Source organism: Papio anubis, chromosome 14 (assembly GCF_008728515.1).
Source record: "Papio anubis isolate 15944 chromosome 14, Panubis1.0, whole genome shotgun sequence".
Taxonomy (NCBI): domain Eukaryota; kingdom Metazoa; phylum Chordata; class Mammalia; order Primates; family Cercopithecidae; genus Papio; species Papio anubis.
In genome coordinates, this window is record NC_044989.1 from 29,106,014 (window position 1) to 29,122,187 (window position 16,174).

The window sequence follows — 16,174 nt, forward strand, 5'->3', positions numbered from 1 at the left end:
TCCAGAGTGCTTCTTTAGATGTTTTGGGCCAGTCACATCTACAGTCTAGTTTGATTTTAGCAAATGAAAACTGCTGCACCTCATTTTCCTTCAGTACCATTTGCCTCTGGGTCTTGATGCTTTCTGTATCATCTGTACCTCTGGGAGGGCAGCTTCCAACCTCAGAGCATGTCAGTGGTATGCAGGCTCCCAGTGGATGGAAGCACTCTTCTTTTCTGTAATTGTACACTTATTAGGTCACGAGACATCATCAAACCAAGCTGTCTTTTGTCTGAATCCCCACTGGACAGTTTGGTCTCAGTATCAATATTGGAAATGTCAGTCTGGTAAACAGCCTTTAACAGGGAAGAAGGAGGCTGAGAACAAAGTCTCCTTCAAACGAAACTCTAGAGGATGAGAGCGAACAGAGTCAACATCTTACTTGCTTTAAATCCCCTGGAGTGGCTATGAAAGAGAGAAGACTTGCTGGATTGAGGAGAAAAAAAAAACCTTTTGATTCATCTGAATTAATTTTGCCTCTCCCAGGAGGAAGGATTCTTTCACGACCCTCCTGTTCTCCACCAACTGCATGCAGCTCCACAATCCCCAAAGACAAAAAACTAAACTATAGTGGGCAGAGCTCACACTTCTTCTTTCTCCACTTAAATCCATTTGTCCTGGGGTCACTGATTCTTGGAATGTCCTTGGGTGGGTTAATGTCTTTAACCCACACACATCTGAAGGAGTGATTAGCTGGTGCTCAGAGTGAGGACAATGCCTTCCTCCTTTGACAACACTGATGCAGTTATGAGCTCTTGGACATAGCAGACTGTGGGGTTTGGGTGAAAAATGTGAAACCCAGCTTTACACTTATAAAGCTGCATGCCAACTAGCATCACCCTCCACCTTGCCTTGAGCCCTCTGCCCTCATTTTTTGAAGGTGGATCCACCAGGATGGTAATTTGAATGTGTTTTAGGAGTCTTAGGCAGAGGCTGCTCTGGGTTGTAAGGTTTGACTTTTAGCCCATAAAAGATGGCTCTCCCCCATCCAGATCCATTTATCTGTCCCCTCTATAGAAATGGCCCCTCGCCCCTCTTTTGTCTGGAACAGATCAGCACCCACCATGAGGGTTCAGGATGATACGGCAGGGTCACATGAGTGCTGCCATGCAGGGCCATCTTTATTCAAGCACGGCTTGCTCCAGGCCGACTGCAGGTGGCAGAATAGTGTCATCCTGGGGAGACAAGGAGCAGCAAACCCTCCATGGTTCCTGCTCCATTGGAGAGTTGTGTGGAATTAATGATTTTCCAGTTCAAACCTCTCAGCTTAAAGGCGAGGAAACTGAGCCCCAAAGAAGTCAAGGATGTTGTTCAAAGTCACAGAGGCCATTAGTGATAGAGCCCAAATAGGAACCAGGACCCCAGGTAGAAGCACTCCTCTGTTTACTGAATAATTTGCCATCCTCCTTATCAACCTGCCTCAGGACCTGACTCAACAGAGAGCACTGGAGTCAGAGTCGGGCCTGGGTACCAGTCCCAACTCTGATACCAACTTGCTGGCGCTTCACCACTTTGATTCTGTTTCTCTCCTTATAACAGGACAGGAGTGGTAAATGATGATAAGGCCTGCCCTACCTACCTTGCAGGTTTTCTTGTTAATAAGGATAAAATAAAAGTTAAATGGGAAAGTAAAGCAAAGTCCATCATGTAAGAGAACATGCTATATACATGTAAAACCAAACTGTTATTTGCTAGTAATGTGAGTTGTTCAATTTTGTTTTTCCTACAGACACTGGGGGTAGCCAACCAGGACATACCGGTGGTCTTGAGACAAGTGTTCAGTAGCCTCATCATCCCTTGGAGAAGCTTGTAAACTGCAGAAAGTGTGTAACCTGCAGAGAGTGTGTGTGTGTGTGTGTGTGCGCGCGCGCGCATGCACGCATATCTGTGTGGGGGCACATCTGCATGTGCGTCTTGGGTGACAGGCATGGGGAAAGAGAAGGCATGATTCCTTTTGCATTTTAGCTGATAGAGGAGAAGGGTATTGGGGGAGATGGGTAGAGGCCTACCTGTCAGACACGTCGAGGAGAGGCAACACCGTCCACTGCCACAGGCTCAAGCCTTCATAGGCGGCGACATGCCAGACCATCCTGCCTTGCTCCTTCCCAGTTTTGTTCTCCACTAGCACCAAGGACACGTTTCCCCTCAGGACTCCACGAATGAGCCAGGACATTCGGAGCTGTGAGGGCGAGAAGAGTCAGAGGACAAGGTATGATTGTTGAAAGTTCTACTTTCTGGAATTCTCCACTGAAGCTTCAAGGACCTTGCCAGAGACTCGGCTGGGTTCAGCCTGGTGAGAAGAGCTGGATGCCCACCGCCTGTCTTCCCAAGAGGCTTTCAATGAAGTTCAAGTGACCTGTTTCCTAGGATAACTGAATGAATCTGTTAATTTTTTTTCTTGGGCAGGGACAACTGATGGGCAGTTTTGGAACTTTGTTCAGGTTAATATTATCATCCTATGCTTCACAAGATTCTGCCTGTGAGGTGATATCAAGATCAGTGGGGTAGTAAATGAACTTCCTAAAGAGTAGCCAAAGATTCTTGCCTGTGGCAAGAATTCACTTGTGACCTTTGGACAGATTCACTTTGCGACCTTGGACAAATGATTTTGTGACTCAGTTTCTTTTAGTGATTTAGGTATCATAGATTTATATCTCTTCCCCAAAGACTCTAATAATCTCATTTGAATGGTGCCATGTCACGTGTCAGCTAACTAAAGACCCAATGACTTGATACCTGTGGCCACTGGCAGGCAAAGGCCAGACAAAAATCTACAAACCAAGATCTTTTAATATGGGCGTCTTTCAAAGAGGATGCCCACTTTGCCAAAAGGAAGTTACAACTGTCTGTTTTTCATTGTGTCTTTATTAAAAGTTTCTGTGGCATTGTTCCTAAACATTTGAAAGGGAGTTGTAACTAATAACCTTTCTAGGAAAGTTTAAGTACAGTCATATTCAGAGGTAGGACATGCTATAAACAAGGTTCCTCGTCTTTGTGTTTAAAAACTTAGGACAACTACATCATATCATTGCCCAAAATAATCCTGTTCAGATCTTGTAAGAAAAAATGGTGGCTATTGTAGAAAGAAAGGTAAAATATGTCTTATGGCAAACTGGCAGTTTCATCAGAGTAAAGGTACCCCCTTTTCACTGATTCTCTTTAAATACCTGCTTCTCTGTAAATTGCCACTCCTTTGTCTTCCAGTCCTTGATACATGGTTGCCTCACAATTTGATTGAAGAAGTTAAGAACGATGACTGCAGCCCCAAACTTCCCACTTTTTTGCATACAAACCCTTCACTAATAAGGTCACACCAGGGCATTAGGGCCCTCAGGGACTGATCTACTTCTGAGACCCTGGACCTTATAAGCCTGGTCTATAACCACAGACTCTTCACTTATACCTTTCCCATTTCTCCATAACCTGGGTAGCCAATATGCATCTCCATTGAGACCTCCTAGGATAAATGAATGAATCTGTTAATTTTTTTTCTGGCCTCACTTAGCTTTCTTGTACCAGCTGGATGCCATGCTTGGAAATTTCAGCTCTACCCCTGCTAACTGTAAACCCCTTCAGCTCTCAGCCCATGCCATGCAATGCCTAGCTTGGGCTCATACTTGACACATGCTTTCTCCTTTTGCTCCTTGGCTGCAGAATATTGGTAATTTGAACCTCCATGAATTCAGACTGTTGAATCTCAATACCCTGGATGTGAGGTGGTACTTGTTCATTCTCTGTTGATTTCCACAGTTGATTTCCGGACCCACATAGTACAATGTGTGTTTCAATACTGACACTGTCACCTCACATACTGACACTGTCACCCCCTAATGCCCACCTCCTGATCCACTGATTTGATTTCTACTTTACTGAGAAAGATCTACTATGTCAGGTACAATATCCTTCAGCCCCCTTCTCTCTTTTTTGTGGGCAAAGTGTTTATTTATTTATCCCCCTTTCTTTTCTTTTTCTCTTAGAGGAAGCTGCATCCTTTACTATCTTCCATGTTAGCCCTGCGCATTTTCTCTTCCCCAGTCTTTGCTCTTTTAGTTACTGCCCTTATTTCCCTCCTTTCCCCAGCATCTCAGAGTTGATCTTCTGGCTCCTTAGTCTACAAATAAGATCAAGGTTCACCCATTCTGGAGAAATATCCTTTATTTGATCCTCTGGGCTCCGCTGGCTTGCAACCATTTCTTTGCCCCATTCAGACGCTCCCATCTTGAACAGCTGGGATGTAACTGCTGCCTCTAGTTCCTTGTTGCTCATGCTCTCCTTAAATTCTTTCAACCTGGTCTCTGGATAATTTCCTCATTACTCTAGAAAAATAGAGTAACCATGTCCCTTATAACTCTGTGAACTCTTTGGAGTCTCCTAAAGTGCCTCTCCCACTCCACTCTTTCTGTCTTCTGAATTCTCTTGTATATTTCTGTCCCATTCTCCTGTTGATCATGCTTATCTGTGACTCGGCATGGTTTATCATTCCCTATCAAAAATTATGGCATTTACATTCCTCTATTATCTGAGGAAATCAACTTTTTCATCATTCAACAAATATTTGTTGAGCACTTATGCTGGGTCACATGAATTCTCCATTTCAGAATGGTCTAAGACCTCTAGAATCAGAGCGTTCTGAATTCAGACCTGTTTTTGCCACTTTGGCCTAGTTATTTAATCATTTTGAAGCTCAGTTTCCTATTCTCTAAGATAAGAATAGTTGTATCTCTTATAGGGTTATAGTGACTGTTAACTGAAATAATAATTGATGTAACAAAATATTAAAAAGGCATTTTGGCTGAAGCATGGAGGCAGCGGGTGCCACATTTCAAAGGAAGTGTAAGAGCACAAGGGTGCAGAACTTTCAAGAGAGGTGGATAAAAATGAATGACATAATTCTTAGCCCCACACTTATACTTTTCATATTACAAAATGCTGGAGGTTGACTTTAGGAGAGAGTTTTTGGAAGGTGCTTTTGGCATACCACAAGTTCCACTTCACACTCTTGCTAAGAAGAAGGTGAGAAGGGGGTTCCATCTTTATCTCAAGCCAAGAGAGAATGGTTTTATGATACCACATCAAAGACTTGATACTTATCCCCTGCAGTTTTGGAAACACAGTGGATTACTGTCTGTCTCCTACCTGGAAGGTCTAAAGGTTGAACTAGGGGCTGGCTAGCTGCTCTGATGGCAGAACAATGCAAGGTGGCAGCACTGAGTGGCCTGCACTCCCAGAGTTTGCTGGGGCAGAAATGCATGAGTGTTGCATATGGGTGGGAGGAGAACCATGTATAGGGGAACCCATGCAGGGTCACTGTAGATCTTGCCTAAGAGGAAGGTAAATAGACAATAGTAGGAAGAAGCTGCCAGTATCTTGTGATGCCCAAGAGTGGAGGAAGGTGGAAGTGACCACCTACAATAGAGGTGCACATACCCGGCAGGGCACGGTGACTCATGCCTGTAATCCCACCGCTTTGGGAGGCCGAGGCAGGTGGATCACTTGAGGTCAGGAGTTTGCCAGCCTGGCAAACATGGTGAAACCTCGTCTCTACTAAAAATACAAAAATTAGCAAGGCGTGGTGGTGGGCACCTGTAGTCCCAGCTACTGAGGAGGCTGAGGCAGGAGAATCCCTTGAACCCGCGAGGCAGAGGTTGCAGTGAGCCGAGATTGTGCCATTGCACTCCAACCTGGGTGACAGAGCAAGACTCTGTCTCAAAAAAGAAAAGAAAAAAAAAAAGATGCACATACTCTAAGTCAAGGCGAAAAATCCCAAGCCATAGTGGAGGGAATGAGGAGAAAGGTGGATCTACAAAGGAACCCCAAAAGCCCCTGTGTGAGAAATAGTAAGCCTTGGATATTTGTCACATCCAGAGAACACCAATGCAAGATTACCCAACAGTCTCCAAAAAGAACTTTCTTGATCCCCTGGACTCCTCTCACTGTCTATGCTTACAACCTCAACAGGTCAGAAGTCAATAAGATGACAGAAGAGGAGGAGAGGCTGGGTGGAGAACTAGAGAGGTCACTGACCACACCCTTTCTCTCATTTCAGGCTTTCCATCTGCAATAGGACCAAGTGTGGAGGGGGCAGGAGAGGGCAGGAAGGATGACTCTAAAGCAAGATTGAAGTTATGACTGGATGAGCATGATGATTACCAAAAAGCCTGTGTTTTGCATTTTTAAGTGCCTGAAGATCTGTCTGCATTACCTTCGAGTGATCAGAGAAGTAGCCTGTCAGTTTTCACCTAACAACCCACACAAGGAAGCTGAATGAATGCAGGTTCCAAACTTCCCTACACCAGTCTACTTGCCAAATTTGCACCTGCCTGACATTTCTATGCTTCTATACTTTTTATTCTTCCATTTACTCTACCTGCTTTTTCCTTCTGTCCCCTTAAAAAATGAAATCTCTTTCCTTTTCAGGAAGCCTTTTTCTTATCATCCATCTCAGAAACGACCTCTTCCTCCTCTTAAATCTTCTAACTAAGGTTATTGGGACCTGCTGCCTTGTCTTCTCTCTCTACCCTTGGTCATGAATTCCTTCAAGGCAAGGACTGTCTTATTCATCTTATGTTCATGGTGGCTGTCAAGCGAGGGCAGGTGGTAGGAACCAATCAATGTCAGCATGAATAAAATTGCATATCTATATAGGGAGACACTCTCGTCTTTGCCAGGCTTTCCTCTTAGGGGTAGTCAATCAACTTTCCATCCTAGGAAGCTCCTTGGCACTTTCTTACATTCTATGAGTCAGGGACCAGGGAAGGGGAGAGGTTCCTCACTTCCCAGCCACTTGGCTATATTCTAAAGTGCCTCCTCCTCAGCCACTCCCTGGAACTTTTCAGTTTAAAGTAGAGTCTGCTGTTGGTATGAGCATGTCGGCAAGATGCAGCCCTGTCTTGTCTATGCTGGGACCAGGGGAGAGCCAGCAGCTGAGCTCTCTCCATCTTCCTGTTCTGTGTTTTAGGCCAATCAGGCTGGGCAAAAGAGAGAGAACTGGACTGGCCACCCAGGGATGGTGTGAAGGCTATGGCATCCTTAGCCTTCTGAGGAAATCTACCAGGATGCTTCCTGGGATTAGTCCTTAAGGGAGATCATCATCTACTCACTCACAGATAGTTACCGCTTCCTACTCTGTGCTGTATACTCTGCTTTTGAAGATGAGCTCCTGCCCTCATGGAGCTTATCATCCAGCCAGGAAGATAGAATTTAAATGAATGATTACAAATGTTCTGATTGTCGCAAATGGTGAAGTAATTGGAGCCACTTGACAGTCAGGACATATGACACAAGATGATCAAGGCAAGACACATGACATCACACAGTAAAGACTTAGGTCCAGACAGCCACTGGACCCAACTGCTCAGAGCTAGGAACAAATAGGAGAATTAAAGAATTAACTTCTGACTGGGCGTGGTGGCTCACGCCTGTAATCCCAGCACTGTGGGAGGCCAAGGCAGGCGGATCACCTGAGGTCAGGAATTCGAGACCAGCCTGGCCAATATGGTGAAACCCTGCCTCGACTGAAAATACGAAAATTAACTGGGCGTGGTGGCAGGCACCTGTAATCCCAGCTACTCAGGAGGCTGAGACAGGAGAATTGCTTGAACCCGGGAGGCGGAGGTTGCAGTGAGCCGAGATCGTGCACTGCACATCAGCCTGGGGGACAAGAGCAAGACTTCATCTCAAAGAAAAAGAAAAAAAAAGAATTAACCTTCTTTCATCTTATAATGATACCTCCTATGTTTATAGCAGAAGACACTCAACTACAGCCACAACTCAAGCCAAGGCATGCACTGAGTTTCAACAATATCGCATTCTAGAAATAGATGCAAAAGGCCTGGAATAAGATTGCAAACTAGTAGCCAGTGAATGGCTGGCAAATGTGTATTTTTGGCCTTTTTTTTTTTTCATCCACTGAGTGTTCAGTAAGGGAGTATATCCAGGCAGATGTTCTTCCTCAGGATATAAGTAGTCCACTGGCTAGCCATAGGCAGAAGAATGAAACTGGGTCCCACCTCTCACCATATACAAAAGTTAACTCAGGATGTATTAAGGATTTAAAGGTAAGACCTCAAACTATAAAAATTCTAGAAGAAAACCTAGGAATAACCCTTTTGGACATTGGCCTAGGCAAAGAATTTATGACTAAGACCACAAAAGCAAATGCAACAAAAATAAAAATTGACAATTGGGACCTAACTAAGGAGCTTCTGCACAACAAAAGAAACTATAAACAGAGCAAACGGATAGCCTACAGAATGGGAGAAAATATTTGCAAACTAAGCATCCAAGAGGGGATTAATATCCAGAACCTATAAGGAACTTAAACAAATCAAGAAAAAAAACCAGATAACTTCATTAAATAGACACTTCTCAAAAGAAGACATGCAAGCAGCCAATACACATACGAAAAACTGCTCAACGACAATAACCTCAGAGAAATGCAAATGAAAACCAATGAGATACCATCTCACACCAGTCAGAATGGCTATTATTAAAAGGTTAAAAAAAAAAAAGAGATCTTGGTGAAGATGCATAGAAAAGGGAACGCTTATACACTGTTGGTTGGAATGTAAATTAGTTGAGTTGCTGTGGAAAACAGTATGGAGATTTCTCAAAGAACTAAAAACAGAACTACCATTCAACTCAGAAATCTCACCACTGGGTATCTACCCAAAGGAAAATAAATCATTTTACCATAAAGACACCTGCAGTCACGTTTACTGCAGCACTATTCACAATAGCAAAGTCATAGAATCAACTTAAGTGTCCCTCAATGGTGCATCGGATAAAGAAAATGTGGTACATATATATCATGGAATACTACAGAGCCATAAAAAAGAATGAAGTCATGTTCTTTGCAGCAATGTGGATGTGGCTGGAGGCCATTATCTTGAGTTAATGTAGAAACAGAAAATCAAATACCGTATGTGCTCACTTATGAGTGGGGGCTAAACAATGAGTCCACATGGACTTAAAGATGAAAACAATAGATACTGGGGACTCCAAAATGTGGGAGAGAAGAAGGGGGAAAAGGATTGAAAAACTACCTACTGGGTAGTAAACTCACTCTTTGGGTGATGGGTCCAATAGCTGCCCAAACCCCAGCATTATGCTATTGCATAATGTAACAAACCTGCATGTGTACCCCCTGAATCTAGGAAAAAGATACAAGCAGTCCAGAGCCTACGTCTTTCCCTTGGCCTACTTTTCACCTGTTTCTTCCACATTATACCTCTAAGAACCAGTCAGTGGTTTCCTGCTTAGAGTGTGGTCTTCAGACTGGTAATCCCAGTCTAGTAAAATCAGTGTTACCTGGGAACTTGTTAGAAATGCAGAATGTGGCCGGGCGTGGTGGCTCACGCCTGTAATCCCAGCACTTTGGGAGGCTGAGGTGGGCGGGTCACAAGGTCAGGAGTTCGAGACCAGCCTGGCCACCATGGTGAAACCCCGTCTCTACTAAAAATACAAAAATTAGCCAGGCATGGTAGTGGTGGGTGCCTGTAGTCCCAGCTACTCAGGAGGCTGAGGCAGGAAATTACTTGAACCTGGGAGGCAGAGGTTGCAGTGAGCTGAGATGGTGCCACTGCACTCCAGCCTGGGCGATAGAGCGAGACTCTGTCTCAAAAAAGAAAGAAAAAAAAAAGAAAGAAAGAAAGAAAAGAAAAAAGAAATGCAGAATCTTTGGACTGATACCAAATCCCTGTCCCTGTGCTCCTGTGACTCATCCCACAACCTTTCCAGAATGCACTGGAACCACCTGCCCTTTGCATCAACATTCATTCTTCAGTGGCTTGTCCAGCCATCCTCTTTCCTTGCCTGCTGACTATGGCATAACTTGGAGTCTGTGCTTCAAGGCCAATGTGGATTAACTGTGTGACCTTAAGCCAACCACTTTCCTCCTCTGAACCTATATTTTGTTAAAGACAAACTTGTGATAATAACCACCACACCTTCCCTGCCTGCCTTAAAAGGGGGTTATGAAGTATGAGATGAAGAACATGGAAGTAGAGCTCCTGTGATACTGTGAATGGCATGGTGAAACCAGTGGTTTTCAACCTGGGGTGCAAATTAGAATCAGCGTTCCAGACAACCAACGTCTGGGCCCCACTCCAGAGACTCTGATTTAAGTAGATGTGTGTAGGTCCTGGGCATCAGCAGATTTTAAAATTTCTCTACGCGATTCTAAAGTGCAGCCTGGGTAGAGACCTCTGGGGAGCTGGGCTACTTAGTGCAGGAAGGGCCTGGCCGTCTCAGTGAGGGGTCCATTTTCATCTTAGACTTTGAGTAAGAGGCAACTCTTAATAACTTACAAATGGCTTAAAATGTGCCCACCATCACCAAGGTGTAGAGGCAGGGATTTTCCTGCAGCGGGGAGTCTGCTGCTCTCAGCTAAGGGCCTTCTTGGGGCTGTTACATCACCTCCAGAAAAAGACTGGAATAACTGAGCAGAGAGATGACCAGAGAGATGTAGATGGGAGAAAGAACTACCCTCTTGGACCTGCAAGATAAGGTTTTTACCAGTTTCTTAATTAGAAGACTCAGAGGCCTGGTATCAGTTCTGAGTATTCCTTGTTGATCACATGTGTCTGACATTAGACAGCACTCACTGTATGTGGTTCCTAGAGCAGACTGCAGGCTCAAGTCCCTCTCAAAGACTTTCATTTCCCTTATATAGTCCTTGGTTAGAGAGGTCCCTTGATATCATTTTATGTAAATACCCATGCCAAGTAGACCCAGCTTGATCTTGGCAGTCAAGTTTCCGGTCCAAAAACACCCTTAGAATTCCATCTTAAGATCTGTTTCTATCTGGGTGGCCGATAGCAGAGGTCCTCAACCTTTTTGACACCGGAGACCGCTTTCGTGGAAGACAATTTTTCCACAGACCAGGGTTTGGGGATTGGGGGGTGGTTTCAGGATGATTATACAACTCACCATAATGTCAGATCAGTGGGAGCCTTGAGCTTATTTCCTGCAGCTAGACAGTCCCATCTGGGGGTGATGGGAGACAGCGACAGATCATCAGGCATTAGATTCTCATAAGGAGCACGCAACCTAGATCCCTTGCATGCATATGCGGTTCACAATAGGGCTCGCACTCCTATGAGAATCTAGTGCCACCACTGATCTGACAGGAGGCAGAGCTCAGGCAGTAACTCGAGGGATGGGGAGTGGCTGTAAATACAGATCAAGTTTCGCTCACTTGCCTGCCGCTCACCTCCTGCTGGGCAGTAGTACTGGTCCGTGGCCTGGGGGTTGGGAACCCCTGGCCTACAGGATATGAAGTCATTTGTTAATTGACTCTTTACTGAATGCCCGGAAGCTGAACTAGGAACTTGCACGGAGGCTTATCTCATTGTATATTGACAACATCCCTTCATATAGATATTATTATTCCACCCATTTTTCAGATGCAGAATTGAAGGCTTAGAGAGTCAGTCAGTCACCCCTGGGCATTAAGCCCACAGGCTGCAGACCTGGAGTCCACACTATGTTGTGTGTTCTTTCTACCATACATGGAGTGCAATGCCCATATAATATATTATGGTACTCCTTAAAGCTTTGGGGGCATATTGCAAAGATTTTCCAGATCTTCGTTGCTCAACGTGTGGTCTGTGGAACAGCAATGTGGGCGCTACCTGGGAGCTTATTAGAAATTCAGGGTCTCAGGGCCTGCCCCAGCTCTTCTGAATCAGAATTTATATTTTAACAAGATCTTATCCTGGAAATACTTTCCTGTTGGAGAAATTAGGGAGCTAGTGAATTTTAATGCATTTACAACCATTGTCCCCGCCAGACGATTAACAGTCGTGTGTGTGTGTGTATTCACACAAATATGGGAAATCTGATACAAATTCTAAATTATATTTATGGGATATAACGCTTGCTGGTGCCAGTAACAATAAAATTTTTGATCCTTCTAGACACATCCTAGTAGATATAGGTTATAAATGGCAGTGTTTGACTAATAAACTCTTTTATATGCAGACAGCAAATGAGACAAGTGAGTAGAGACAACACCACGAGGACGCCACCAGCAATTATATCTTCTGGTTCCAGCCAGCGCTTTCACAAGGGCCATTTTTTCCTGCCTCTCGGAAGGGACTGATAGACTTTCCAATTATGTGGTACCAGTGTTTGTCATTTTATTAATTAAAGTCCTGTATGTAAAGCAGGAACGGCATTGTGGCTAGGCCTAATGCTATTATTTCTCTCCTGGCCCATTCCTCCTCCAGAGGTAATTATTGCAATTTTATGTCTTGAATATGCCCCATGTTTGCTATGCATACCTCATGGCAGCTTCAGGACAATCGCTTCAACCCATAGAAAATACTGTAATGATATTTAGCCTGCAGTGTTCAAAAGAGACTCAATGATATTAAATAATAGCTATTCTGCATGCAAGATCCCCAAATGTAGGAAGTGCTCTGAGGGGGGAGGTGCTATCTTTCTTCAAATTTCTGAAGACCTGCATGAATTCCAATAGTAGAGACAAAACCAAGGCTAGATGCTGTAGTGTGTATTTCACTTCAAGAGAAGGAAATACATTTTTAACAGAGATGCTCAAAGATGAGCTTGCATGGTGGGGGTACTCCCTGGGTATTCCCCATCCAGTCTCTGTTGAATGACTGGGATTGGAATTGTCATCAGGAACATCTAAGCAACCTCTGCATGGGGGTTAAGGCTCTCCCTCAGTATAGGGTGCCAGAGGGTTGTAATTCTCAGTGTGAACTGGTAATTTTGACTTCCCTGGTTTCAATGTGGTATCTTCTTAACTTCAGCTGAGAATACTGACTCACTGCAAAATCCAGTGTTTTTGTTCACCATCTTCTAATTCACCTTGAAAAAAGAAACACCACCACTCTAGCTATAAATAGCCTAATGACATATCAACCCAACACAGCAAGAAGCTGGCCAGATGCAGATTTTTGATAACAAGCAAATAAAACATGTTTCTGGCAAATGCTTGCAATTAAGAAATGCTGGATTCCTGGTCTTGCAGGATACTTAAAAGATCAGGATTCTTCCTGAAAATACCACTTACTGTCTCCTTTCTGAAGGATCATGAGGAAGCCAGGGAACACCAGGGGACATCCATATGCCCTCTTTCTAAAAACATGAAGGCTACATATAAAAATAACCACCTTGGGATCCCTGGCTGGTGAGGTTATAAAATTACAAGTTATTTTTTTTTCTTTTTTTTTCCTGTGGTTTTTTCTTTCTTTTCCAACTTTTTTTTTTTTCAATGACTATCTGACTTTTGATAACTAGAACAAAAATAATGAAATTAATTTAGAGTATGCAGCTTTTAAAAGCATGTTTATGAAGACTAATATTGATATGGGAAAATGTAATGTTAAATAAAGAAATAAGACACAGGATGTTTATATTTATCTTATGTAAACCCTTTCTCTATAGCAAAGCTCAAATCTCAATCTATCTGTCTGGAAGGAAATGCACCAATATCTTTGGGGGGTAAGATTTTGGGCAATTTCAATTTTCTTCTTCATACTTTCCTGCATTTTCCTAACGTTCTACAATGAACATAAAGTTCTTTTATAATCAGAGAAAACAATAAATGCTATATTAAACAGGTGGTAAGAGAGGATTCTGATGTTGGAAAATAGTAAAAGCTAGCACTATGTTTTTACCCACTTCAGAGAGAATCAAGTTACTGTGCCTGTACTCTAGGCTTTGTGAGGGAGACCAAGGGAGGGTGGGAGCTTCTGCAGAATGAGGTGGGACAGTGCTATGAACAGAACACAAGCTTTGGTATCAGAAAGAATGGTCTATTTTTTATGTATCATATAATATCTCAGAGCTTCAGCATCTTCTTCCGTAAAGCGGGGTCAACAGTCCCCTGCTTAGATATTTATTATGGGGCTTTAACAAGATTATATGAGACCAGTGCCCAGCTTAGCGAAGACATTTGATAAATGTTAGTTCCTTCCTCCTGCTGGGGACACTTTGTTAGAGATAAACAGTTCACAAAAAAAAGCAATAGGACAGGGTGAAAATGCTGTGTTAAAATTTCTGTCTAGTTTTGTTGTTGTTGTTTTATAATCTTCTGGGTTCCCTAGAGAATTATCTTTCCAGGCTTATGGGAAGAAAAAGATGGTATTTTCTTGTTACACTGCCATGGTGTGATTCTGGGGAAACGGCCTCCTCTGTGCCTCAGTTTCTCTGTGTGTGATGGAGATGACACTGAGGAGTAGCTTTGTAATCTGACTGCTGGGGAACAGGATGGTTCTAGGCAATGAAACTCCCACAGCCTTCATGGACACCACTGGAAAAAGTACATGTGGGGCACAGGAACATCTGCAGGGGAACCAGAGCCCTCTGGGAAGTATTTTTCCCTGACAGTGGGAGAGCGTGTGTGCTCTCAATGGGGTGTTCCCCCAGTACGTGGGCGACATGAATGTGTTGCAGTGACCACTAGTGGGAGCCAGAGAGGTCTGTGATTAACATACAGCTTTTGAATGGGACCCAAGTCTGTGCTAAGTGCCAAGGAAGACCCTGTTCACACCCCAGGGCCGAGACAGCATTCTTCCTAGACCTCAGCTTCATCATGCAATGGGAGAGGTATTAGTTGTGAATGGCTCAAAGGTATTAAATTAATTATGTCTGACTGCAGTTAAAATTGCTGTTGATTACTGTAGCCATTAGCAAGTGCTCTGGCCGAGTGGACCACTTAACAGGCAGTGGTGATAGAATGCTGGGCTGCAGTGGCTTCCTAGCTCTAGGTGCTGGGGTAAGAATGACTTTGGCTCAGAAAGCTCAGGAAGGTGTCATTTGTTGGATCCTTGAAGCTCATTGAGGAGACTTCTTGTTCGCTCTCATCCTGGATGAGGGTTATGCTTGCAATTGCAGGGGGTGGGGGTGGGGCTGCACAATTAATTAATTATCAACGAAGTGGGTTTATTGGGCACATCCTGCTGGTGCTAATGTGGGCACTGTGTGAAATAATGCTCCCGACCTGCCCACGTGTTGCTGATCGACTGAGAGGAGAAATCAGAACACAAGCAGCGGCTGAATTTATGCAGCAGCAACTTCCTCATGCCTGAGTAACGTAAGATGAGGGATCATCATCATAATAATTGCTGCCATTCATCAAGCGTTGCAGAAAAGACACAGGCTTTTCACATTTTCCTCTGATCCTGGTAACAACCTCTTGCAGCAACTAAAACAGGTTTTGTTTTTTTGTTTTTGTTTTTTCTCTCAAATTAAAGGAAGTTACTTGCTTGAGGTCATATGGCTCCTAAGTGGGGCAGAGCTGGGATCTAAACTCAGGCCATCTAAGTCAAATCCGGTATTTACAGATTTGGTTGGGGAGGTGGGCAGACCTGGTTTCAATCATGACTCTGCCTCTAGCAGGGTGACCTTGGGCAAGTCACTTAAACTCTTTAAGCTCCAGTTTCTGTATCAATAAATGGGGGTAACAATTTTTTTTTATAATAAGATAATGTAGGTGAAATGCTTAGCACAGAGCCAGGCTTATACTAGGGAATCAATATTTGAAAACCACATCCTTAGTTGGCTTTAGCGATACTAAGGGTCCATTTTTCTAGCTCTGGACTAAGTGAAGGCTTATTTCAACTAGGGTGCAAAGAGCTAGGGTGTTTGAGGGCCCTCATTAAGAATAATGGCTTGCTTTTTAGCGTAATACAGCCAAGTGATTTGTAAATGACCTGAAGACCAGAAGTTTTCACACTGAATGTAAGTGTTCTTAACTTTTCTGTAGAATAAACACCCCAAAGAGATCCCACAATCCTGTGGGCTGTCTCCCCGCATGGCTGGCCACGCAGCAGGTTTGAAATCAATACTTGCTGGTTCACTACCTGACTGTGGACCCTCAGTGCCCCTGCCTCGCTCATCCCTCCCGCTCGGGGTCTGTGTGTGCATCCAGCCAGTCAAGTGCCTTGTTGCCATGGCTCAGGGGCTTATCAGAAGAACAGGGAAGATTTTATCCACTCACAGAGTAGCCGTGGGAGGTGGAGAGGCTCTGTAAGCTTTGACACTCAGGGGATTCTCATTACAGTGATGTTATTACAGGTGTCTGTATGGTTGTCGTTAGAGACTGGAAGTGGAGCCCAGATCTCTTACTCATAGAGAGCCTTTGGAAAAAGCCCTTTGGAAAATG

General features: G+C 43.9%; 1 protein-coding gene across 1 annotated transcript in view; it reads right to left on the minus strand.

The window, feature by feature from the left end:
- ALK (ALK receptor tyrosine kinase) overlaps positions 1-16,174 on the minus strand; it is a 749,759-nt gene that overhangs the window by 116,823 nt on the left and 616,762 nt on the right. The window contains exon 9 of the mRNA XM_017947405.3: positions 2,049-2,218. Coding sequence (XP_017802894.3) covers positions 2,049-2,218 — 170 coding nt within the window. The remainder of the gene's footprint in view (positions 1-2,048; positions 2,219-16,174) is intronic.